This window comes from Clupea harengus, chromosome 8 (assembly GCF_900700415.2).
Source record: "Clupea harengus chromosome 8, Ch_v2.0.2, whole genome shotgun sequence".
NCBI classification, from domain to species: Eukaryota; Metazoa; Chordata; class Actinopteri; order Clupeiformes; family Clupeidae; genus Clupea; species Clupea harengus.
The window spans coordinates 15,489,327-15,500,924 of NC_045159.1; the positions used below are offsets into that span (position 1 = coordinate 15,489,327).

Genomic DNA, 11,598 nt, shown 5'->3' on the forward strand with positions numbered 1-11,598 from the left:
ATCCGCAGCCGACACGGCCTCAGCCAGTGCTAGGGAACATTTTCCTCATAAACGTCCTCAGAGGCTTCCACAGTGAGATTGATTCAGCCAGTTAAATATGTTAAGAAAAGGTCATGGAGGCAACAGCAAGATGCATGAGATTAAATGGTGAAGACAGTGGGAGGGAGGGAGAGAGAGGGGGATAGAGAAATAGAGAAAGGGAGAGATAGAGAGAGTTTGTGTGTTGTGGTTGTGTGTGTCTGTGTTTGGGTGTATGGGTGCATGTGCACATGGAAGAGGATGTCTGTGGGAGATCCACGCCCAAGGCAGCAATAATGGACAAAGTATTTTTGAGCACGCACGTACACACCCACCCACCCACCCACCCTCACGCACGCACGCACGCACGCACGCACGCACGCACGCACGCGCACACACACACACACACACACACACACACACACACACACACACACACACAATTCTAGAACGAATGCTTGTCAATATACATCTGTTTTAAGAGTGGTCTACATTTGAGTAGGCATTTTGCATGGTTTATATATATGTGCGTGAGTATCTGTATAAAACTGTCTAAGTGTGTCTCTATGTGTATTATGTGTGTGTGTGTATATCTGTTTGAGAGTGTCTATTTGTGTGTGTGTGTGTCCCACCACCCTCGCCCCCACCCCTACATCAGCCCATGTCATGTCCCAGCCCCGGAGCTCTTGGCTCTATTAACATGAGGAGTGCAGCAGACTGCACCATCACACTGACGCCTGGGGGAACCACCCATCTCTGAGCCACTTGTCACGCAAAGGGCGGAAAAGAGAGAGGGGGAGAGAGAAAAGCAGAGAGAGAGCGAAAGAGACTGCATGTGTGAATCTGCCTGTTTAATGCATTTCCAAATATTGTACTCTGTTCACTTGGGCATAGTTCTCACTCACTCACTCACTCACACACACACACACACACACACACACACACACACACACACACACACACACACACACACACACACACACACACACACACACACACAAACACACACACACACACACACACACACACACACACACACACACACAAACAAACAAATGCATACTTACTATTCAGGGCAGTGTGTGTTGTGCCTTTTTGTGTGGAAAACAACATCGTAGCCATTAGAATTACAGAGAATGCCACCACATCACATCAGGCTAGAGGGGATTCACCCTACCAGTGATGTGCAGAACAGAGTGTCCTCTGGAAGCAGTGCACCAGAGATGAGGCCTCAGACTCTACGGGGATATGGAGTGTGATGTCTGACTTAGGCTAGTTAATGCCTCATTACTACACACCCATGCATATGCACACGCACACAAATGGTAGATGATATAGCTGGGTCAGATGAAGGCTAGCTAACAGACACACAGACACAGAGAGAGAGAGAGAGAGAGAGAGAGAGAGAGAGAGGGAGAGAGATACGTAGCTAATAATTGCAAATGATTCAGCTGGTCACTGAGTCAGATAAAAAAAAAAACAGATCCACTTAACACTTAAATCGTTTTCTGTTAAACAACATGACACTGCTTGACTTGGATTAATTGGCTATGTTAATGGTAAGAATCTAGCTGTCACACCTTATGACATCAATAAGATTGAATGAACATTTTTGTACAGTGCATCAAACTCATAATGTCTTCAGTAAATCAGTACATGTGTACTGCAAGTGAGTGAGTGTATAGGATAATTAGGCATCTTCTTAATGTGAGTGAGAAACTTGCACTTACGTCATTGTAGATGATAAAATATCAATTACCGTTTGATCTACAGACATATAATTCATGTAGGAATTCATGCTAAGGCTAGAATCTGTATGAATGTGCCTTCATGACTCCACACACCTCCCATGAGACTGTTCCACATGTACCACATTACAAAACCGTGTGAAAGTATCCTACACACATTCATTTGGTGTATAATTGATATGAAATGCATATTAACTCACCCTCATGCATACCAAAACTCCCATAGACACAAATAGGCATTTACAGTAGAGAAAAATTGGGTTGTGCTTTTAGAGACCAGTACAACCCTGGAGACAGCTATGTTTGTGTGAACATTGTAAAAAAAGCTCTCTCTCTCTCTCTCTCTCTCTCTCTCGCTCTCTGTGTGTGACAAAGCTGACAGATCCACTCATTCCCACAGTGGAAGGATGGGGCTGGAGACAGTTTCAAAACACTTTCAAAACCCAAGCCTAGAACCTTTCCCTCCTCCCCCCCCCCCCCCAATCCCCCACTTCTCCTCCTGTGCTCCTCATGCAGGATTGGTCTATTTTTAGGACAGACAAAAACAACTAATTAAGAATACCCACAAATGATAGAGAGAGAAAATAAGATAGAGAGAGAAAATATCCAGAGAGTCCTAATAGTCTGCATATATATGGAGCAGAGTGCTTTGCATTAGCGATATGAAAAACTCAACAGCAAAATCACACCAAAGTGATCTGTGCATCACACTGGTTTTTTTTCTCCCTTTAAAACATGGCCTTGCGATCTGGCCAAAACAAGTGTGTGCAGATGAGACTTGGTCATTTTCATTTTGGACATATAGGGAGTAGTTCCATTCCATAACCTCAATCCTTAAAGTCTGTGTTTGTGTAGTGTAAGTACATGGCAAGACAGTTCTTAGTATATCTGTGTGTGTGTGTGTGTCCGTTCACCTCTAGGAAACCTTCCTCATATGGAGAAGATCAGTAATGAAGTCAGAGAAATCATCTCAAATCATTCAGCTACCGATTAACTCATAGGTAGGTGAAGCCAATTGGCTGGTTCACACACACACACACACACACACACACACACACACACACACACACACATACATACACATTAAGGAATTTATCTTGGGGTATTGATGTTTAGATAATTTGCATGCATAGGAGCTTGTACCTGTAAACTTGCCAAGCCTCGTCGATGCTCTGACAATTTACACACACCGGCATACCCCCACATGTACCCACACAGACACACACCTGTCTCGCACACACACACCTACTGAAACAACTTAAAGCAGATGCACACACGGAAATTGAAAGAAGGCAACCCCCCCCCCCCCCCCACACACACACACACACGTGCTCACATGGCCAATAATGATGGACTGGTCTCGTGCCAGTCAATTTTCCATTAGATGTTTAAGAGAGAATCCCCTTCTCTCTCTCTAGCACAAACAAAAAATCAATAGGAATTGTAAACATATAACACATTGAAAAGAGATGGTGGGGGAGGGGGGAATAGACAAATAGGTAGCGAGCAGAGAGGGTAACAGGCCACGGAGCACGGGAGAAGAATGATAATTTGCCAGCCCAGGGCTCTTTCAGTGCTCATGAATGTGAAATCTTTATCCCAACACCTTCATAATATTCCACGCAAGGCTCCATGTGCCAATTCAGCTTATTGCCTACTAATGAGGGTAAACAAGGGTTTCTTTTTCTTTTCTATTTTAAAGGTTTCTTTTAAAACATTAATGCTTAATACATACTCATTGACACGGTAAAAATGCAGGGCGCATCTTCCCCACTCACCGACTGTAATAATCAATTACGGCATCACTATTGTCGTATCCACGGAGAATACTAATGCCTTTCTTAAGGCCCTCTGCTCTGAGCTCGATCACCTTGGCCTATTTAACAATGCTGAGATGGAAATAAGCACAGGAATATAAACTCAAACCAGCTAGGAATTAAAGCTGATGTAAGCAACTTCCACTAATATGTCTATCATTTAGGCAGCAGACCAGGCTACAGAGGCACAATAATTGGCAGTCAGGAGCGTTTCCTGGTTGGTTGCTGTAGACGGACAGTTGTTGATAATAGGTCTCAGGGGAGTCCAAAAGACCCTTTTTTCTTTAATCGGAAAATTGTGATGGGCACGAGTACGTCAAGCCAGTTTATTTAACTTGTTCCCCAAAAGCCCAAATACAAAGTCAGATGCATAGAGCGAGGAGGCAAGGAGATGTATCCTACCAAGTTTCCTGCGGCAGTAGCATACATGAGAAACCGTGATGGGATGTGAGATCCCACTGGCATCGGGAGGAGAAATTCTTAAATCGCTTTGAAGACGTCCACCACGAGGAACCATTACATTTATTTAACATCTTAACATGCCTGTAGCTAGAGGTCACCGAGGTCCGGACCTCGGTATTTTGTTTAGGGGTCAAAATACAATTTTAAGCTAAATACAACTATATAAAAAGAGGGCACGAACGCAGCCCTTTGCATCATCAGTACTTCCACCGGCAGCAACTGGAATTTACGCGCTTGGCAGCATCACTGCAGCAGGTGGCTTGTGAAGTGGCAGGCAGCACACCATTTAAAACCGTAACCTGGTACGGTGTCTGGAGTAAAGTATGTATGAAATGTTAAATATGGGTACTCTGGCCATGATGAGGCTAGGCTCTAGATAATGTTATGACGATGTATTATTCATTCAGCAACGCATATTAGTATGAAAGCTCCACACCTACCAGTGAACTATCAACACATTGATGATACACTTGATGACACACTGAGTGTGTTCCAGTATCAGACAGAGGGTTGGGTGTGGTCACACCTGTATCCATATAATGTTTGTGTAACTTACAATTAAAACAATTCAAATTAGTTTCTTGTAAATAGCAACAGGTCTAGAGGTGACTATCTTCCAACCAGCTTAAACTTAATGTTGTACTTCAATGTAGACAGTTGGGTCTATAGGATTAGACGCCAATAACTTTTTTTAATTATGATTTATATGAATACTACCTCTTGACTTGTACAGTTTTGCATACTGTCCATGGTTGCTGCCAAGTGGCAGAGCAGAGAAATCCCCAAACTAAGACAGGCAGGAATGCAAAATTGAAATGGGTCTGCTTCAGTCTCTACTTCACACCCCCTGAAGACTGTTGTCCAAACACATCATGGGTACATTTGTCAAACCAAGTGTTTCAAAGGCTAACATTTTTTTTTGTAGCTCTTTGAACGATTTTAATATGCTGGGTTTTTGCAATGTCTCTCTCTTGCAAAGCATCTGCCAGATTAAGATTCTTTGACAGTCAGGGAGACAAATAATAGTAATTTGAGTAAACAGCTAAGTGTATGTCACTTGAACTTGCCCAATGTTTCCACAAGGTTGTGATGGTAGTTCTGCCTATGTGGAGAAAACTACAGTGAAATCTGAATTGTGAACTGTATTGTAAACATAGGCTAATGATATACAATGGGGAAAATAAGTATTTGACCCCTGCCGATTTCACAAGTTTGGCCACTTGCAAAGAAATGTGTGATCTATAATTGTAATGGTACAAAATGGGATTTATTGACACTGACATCTGCCCACAATGCACTTCAGGGAATACAGACTCCTATCTCCACGCCACCTGGTACTGCCAACCCGTTCACTCATTTTGGACCACCGTTATTGAAACAATATCCACCATCCTGGAATGCAGAGTCCCCTTGTCTCCAACACTTTGCCTCCTAGGAGACACTTCAGAAATCCCCCTCCTGTCTCAACACAAAATCCCAGTACTCGTCTCTCTAGCTATCACTAAGAAAATAGTCTTCCAGAACTGGTTATCCAAAACATCCTGTCATCTCAAACACTGGTCCAATCTATTATCAGAATACATATCAACAGAAGAAATTCACGCTAGGAAGAATAACAACATATGTTCCTTTAAAGACATATGGAACCCTTCTATAACCTTTCTACAAATTCAGCCGTAGCATAAACCACGCACATCCCCTTCACCCTCCCACTTCTCCAGGTTCTCTTTCCCCCTTTTCCCCATCTCATTGGGCTATCATATGCATAATCAGACACACACACACAAACGCATATACACACATATAGACCCTGAATTATACCTCTTCTCTTTCTCTCTCCATCTTTACTCTCCCTTTGTTCACATACACCCCCGTGCAGTCCTCAACACAATCCCCATCAATGCAGGCACATCTCATCTCCCTTAAATCAAATAGATCTCCCCCACCAATTCCTTCTCTTCCCCTGTCAACTCTTAGCTTTCCCATTGCCATGGGCTGGTAAAGTATACAACAATCCTACCGCAACTGTATAATGTCTTGTGTATTTGTTTACTGGTCTATCCGCTTGCCTGTCTGTTGGTCTGTCTACTTGTCTGTCTTTTGGTCTGTCTGTCTGTTTTTTTTTTTCCACACTGTACTGGTCTGTCTTTTTTTTTTTTTTTTTTTTAATGTTTCACACTGTACTGGGGTGGGTGCTTTCGGAACGGCTTTAATTTAATTGTAACTACACTGCAATATAAATAAAGATGTCCTCCGAAGAGGGGGGGTGGTGGCGGGCCAATAATATATATATATATATATAAAATTGTAATGGTAGGTCTATTTTAACAATGAGAGACAGAATATCAACAAAAACATCCAGAAAACTGCATTTTATAACAGTTATGAATCGATTCGCATTTGTCGTGGAAAATAAGTATTTGAACCCCTACCAAACAGCAAGAATTCTGGCTCCCACAGACCAGTTATATGCCCAAGAAGGACACAGATTAGTCCTCATTAACTGGTGACGTGTATAAAAGAAACCTTTGCAAAGAATCATAATCACACATTCAACCTCACCACCATGGGCAAGACCAAAGAGTTGACCAAGGACGTCAGAGATAAGATTGTAGACCTGCACAAGGCTGGAATGGGCTACAAAACCATCAGCAAGCAGCTTGGTGAGAAGCAGACAACTATTGGTGCGATTATTTGCAAATGGAAGCAACACCAAACAACTGTCAATCGCTCTAGGTCTGGGGCTCCATGCAAGATATCACCTCGTGCGGTATCGGTGATCATCCGAAAGGTGCAGAATAACCCCAGAACTACACAGGGGGAGCTTGTGAATGATCTCAAGGCAGCTGGGACCACAGTCACCAAAGAAAACCATTGGCAACACACAACGCCGTAATGGTTTGAAGTACTGCAACACTCACAAGGTCCCCCTGCTCAAGGAAGCACATGTACAGGGCCGTCTGAAGTTTGCCAATGAACACTTGAATGATTCTAAGGAGGATTGGGAGACAGGATGTGTTCAGATGAGACCAAAATCAAGCTCTTTGGCATCAACTCAACTTTCCGCGTTTGGAGGGGGAAGAATGTTGAATATGACCCCAAGAACACCATCCCCACCGTCAAGCATGGAGGTGGAAACATTATGCTTTGGGGCTGTTTCTCTGCAAAGGGTACAGGACGACTCCACCGCATCGGGGGGACTATGGATGGGGCCATGTACTGTGGAATATTGGGCTTGAACCTCATTCCCTCATATTGAAAACGCAACCTTAAGGATTTGGAGAGGATCTGCAAAGAGGAGTGGACCAAAATCCCTCCTGAGATGTGTGTAAACCTGGTGACCAACTACAAGAAACGTCTGACGTCTGTGCTTGCCAACAAGGGTTATTCCACCAAGTACTAAATCATGTTTTGCTAGGGGTTCAAATACTTATTTTCCGCGACAAATGCAAATCAATTCATACCTGTTATAAAATGCAGTTTTCTGGATGTTTTTGTTGATATTCTGTCTCTCACTGTTAAAATTGACCTACCATTACAATTATAGATCACACATTTCTTTGCAAGTGGCCAAACTTGCGAAATCGGCAGGGGGTCAAATACTTATTTTCCCCACTGTACATTCATTTTATAGGCTATACTGCGACAGATTACAGCCAAAAGCTTTGGTAACAAGTGAATTCCATAAATTGAATTATAATAAGCATTTCAAATATATTGATAAACTTCTTTATAATGTTCACACATTTTTCATTGCGGTAAAGTCCTCTGCTGCCGACTTGAAATCAAACGTGTCCGATGTGTCTTTGCAGCTTGCAATGCGTATAAGCATAAATGTGTGAACGTATAAATGTGTGAACATTTATGAAGAGCTTGTCAGAAGGAAAAATACGAAAAAATTTGCCGCATGTCAGGCCTGTATCACAACCTCACACACAGTTAGTATCCATGAGTATCCCATGTAACAACACAATATATACGTTTTTGTCAGGTCTGTGCAAGTTATGAATACAGACATAAGCTCTTCATAAACCCACATGCATTACTTTTTTAATAGATTATACAATGCTTGTATTGTTTATACATATTATACCATTCTTATGGAGTTATCCTTCAGCTACAGTGTTGCCTCCAAAGTTTTGTAATTGAATAAATGTAAAGAGCGGTCTGCTCCAGCAGCACGGCGCTGTTCTGGTGGTCCTGTGTGCATTCCTGGAGGACCGCTAGAGATAATAGGGACGTCCATAAATCATTCACTGGGTCACTCACTTTCCACACAAGCAGGAGTCGGGAAGATAAATGGGGAATCAAAGACCCGCGGAAGGGTAATGCCTTCCGAGTGTGTTGAGTGAGTGTGTGTGCGCTCTTGTGTGGATAGACAGAGACAGACAGACAGACAGACAGACAGACAGACAGACACACACACACACACACACACCCCGTTATGAAGGAGCTACTTTTAAGCATCAAATAGAAAATGAAAACACATGCTTACACAAGATGTAGTCTCCATGGTTGTTAGATTGTTGGCTCATCAAATCATTTGTCTGATATGACACTGATCAGTGTGATAAAGACTGTTTACCATCTCCGCTGCTGTATGTTATAGAGGACCACAGTCTCAGTGTGTCCAAGGAAGACAAATAAAAGGAGTTCATGTAACCAGATATTGGTAACCAAAGTAAAAATCTCTCTTTTCACTTAGAGACTCTTTTCTCCAGTGCCAAGGAGACACTGACTGCCACAACCGCTCTCCAAATTCTCTTCAGTCCCCGGCCTCCTCCGCAAGGCCTCCTCAGGTTCTCCATCTCTCCTTGTATTTCCTTCCCCTACCTTTGTCCTTTGTAAATTTCCCTCCCTTCTCCTCATGAGGTTTAGTCATCCTGAAACCATAATGTTTAGGAGTAAAAATGTGTGAATAAAAATGACCGCATAAAAAGAAAGCTTTGAATATAATCATGAAGAACAATAGCCCCAAATTTGTCTCACAGATCATAATTTCCTGAGTCAACTGCCATTTTTGGGTAAGATTTCTGGTCTGTACCTAAGCCTCAACCTTGCCTTAACACCTCCCTTAACCTAAACCTTGCCTCAACACCTCCCTTCACCTAAACCTTGCCTCAACACCTTCCCTTCACCTAAACCTTGCCTCATAGGATGCATGTGACTTACCAGAACCCATAACTGAAGAACAAATAACCCCCCCACCCCCCGGTAAACTTTCCAGTGTATCCCTTTCACCCAACATAGCCCCAGCTCCAAGTGGGAGCTCACACAGTCACCACTCACTTCACCAGACACACACACACACACACACACCTGCTAGATGGCCTTGAACTGTATCTCTGGGTTGTGCTCTGGCCTGGATGAAAATAGCTGCAGCCCTGGGCACAGGCAATGAGGCAGGCAGGTGGAGACGACACTCACAAAAACATGTATTTCACATCTCTCTCACACACACACACACACACAGTAATGGTGTAATGCTGTTTGCGCTTCAGTCCAAAACTATAAAAATCAAAGTCAGTGGCATTGTGGCATTTTTTTCTCTAGCTCTCACAAATACAGACACACACACTCCATCACTCACACACACCCACTCTCTCTCTCTACCACTCACACACACACACACCAAGGCAGGTTTCACAGGGAGGCAAACAGAAGGTGTGTGTGACAGGGGGCAGCTGCTGAGCTTCCAGTCTAAGCGTGAGGTAGATTAACACACAGGCCGCACCATATGTCACTAGTAGGGGCTTTCCCCCACACACACACACACAGATTGTGAGGTCACCTTGGCGACACTTCTGTTTTCATGTAGTAAGAAGGGGTACTACAGATAAGAGGGAGAAAGAGAGAGTAAAAAAGTGAAGCTGAGAGTGAGAATGAAAGAATGAAAGACGTGAACAGAGAAGACGGAGAGAGTGTTTTGGTGTAAAATTCATCACAGTGAGTGTGTCTCTGTTGTGGAATGTGTCCAGAGTTCACATCAACACAGACATATATATATATATATATATAAAACCTTTTTTTTTAGTAAATCTCATTTATTAAACTTAGAAAACACCATTTTTCGAACAGTTCAAGAGCAGGAAGAAGAACTGATAAAAAGAGGGGCTGGGGGTTGGGTGGGGGGGAAATGAGAGGGTGCGCGTAGGACGGCGCATCGGGCGCCCTGTGAGTTTCACCTTTAACCTTTGACCTGTCCTGTGAAATCAGCCCCCTCACCTGCCGCAGACCAACGCAAAATAAAATAAAATAAACAAACAAACAAAAAATCCTCTGACATAATATAATAATAATAATAATAATAATAATAATAAATTCCAAAGACATCAGGTAGAAAAGTTGAATTGCAAAGTCACTCATTCAAGTCAATTTGTGTGTGTGTGTGTGTGTGTGTGTGTGTGTGTGTGTGTGTGTGTGTATATGTGTGTGTTTGCTGCCAAGAAGAAACTAAAGAAAAAAAAAGGAATATGCGACATGAACATGTAATTAGGTTGCCAAACCGAATAACTTCAGCATTTCTTTTTTTTCCTCACTGTTTCTGGGGCACTAGAGGGGGGGGGGGGGTGTATCTCCTGCACAGCTTAAGGAGAAGCAGGGCAGTGGCATGATCCTTTAGGATGTCACTGGAGACGCCTTCATCAGTCCAACAGGGAAGTGCAAATCATGTATACAGGAGTATGTCTGCGTGTATGTGTGTGTGCGTGCGTGTGCGTGTGTGTGTGTGTGTGTGTGTGTGCGTGTGTGTGTGTATCTAATGTAGGGGGTGTGAGGGGTAAGGGTGGGCATGTTTTGATATCCAGACGGAGGGGCGAGAAGGAGGGAGGGAGTGACAGGGAGTAAAGGAGGGGGCCAGGTTGTTTCCTTACGTCCGTATGTCCATTTTGTCCTTCATTTGTCTTTCTCTATCTCTCTCTCTCTCTGTCTATCACTCTGTCTCTATCAGTCTCTCTCCATCCTCCCCCCCCTCTCCATTCTTAAGGCGCCGACAAGGGAGACTCGCGGTTGGGCGAGCCGGCCGACAGGTCCTCGGGTGGGTAGACGGTAAGTGTGCATGCCCGGATGCCCCCTAGCGACTCAGGCAGGTCGAAGACCTTGTGCCACTCGTCCTTCTCGGGGTCGTACTTCTGCACGATCTCCACCATGCAGCGGTTGTTCCACGAGTAGCCGCCCACCACGTAGATCCTGTTCTCGAAGACGGCCACGCCCACGTCACTCTGGCCCCGCAGCATGGCGGCGATGGGCGTCCACACGTCCAGTGACGGGCTGTAGTACTCGCACGTCAGCACGTCGTCGTAGTCGCTCGTGCCCCGGAAGTGGTTGCCGCCGATCACGTAGAGCCGGTCGGCCACTGTGCACATGCAGTGGAGGCCGCGCACCGTGGTCATGGGCGCCTTCTGCGTCCACTTGTCCGAGTCCGGGTCGAAGCACATAAGCTCCTTCTGGAAGGTGTCGTGGGTGATGCCGCCTAGGGGACAAGAGGGGGGGGGGGGGGGGGAAGAGGCATAAACATGAGTGTATAAACACAAACAAACACAGCAGGGTTTCCG

At 44.2% G+C, this 11,598-nt stretch overlaps 1 protein-coding gene across 3 annotated transcripts in view; it reads right to left on the bottom strand.

The window, feature by feature from the left end:
- Positions 1 to 10,068: 10,068 nt before the first annotated feature.
- Positions 10,069 to 11,598, bottom strand: part of klhl13 (kelch-like family member 13) — a 79,501-nt gene continuing 77,971 nt past the window's right edge. For all 3 annotated transcript variants that reach the window (XM_012841463.2, XM_012841461.2, XM_031572060.1), the window contains one exon: positions 10,069 to 11,516. In XM_012841463.2, the coding sequence (XP_012696917.1) occupies positions 11,026 to 11,516 (491 nt within the window). In that variant the 3' untranslated portion in view covers positions 10,069 to 11,025. The remainder of the gene's footprint in view (positions 11,517 to 11,598) is intronic.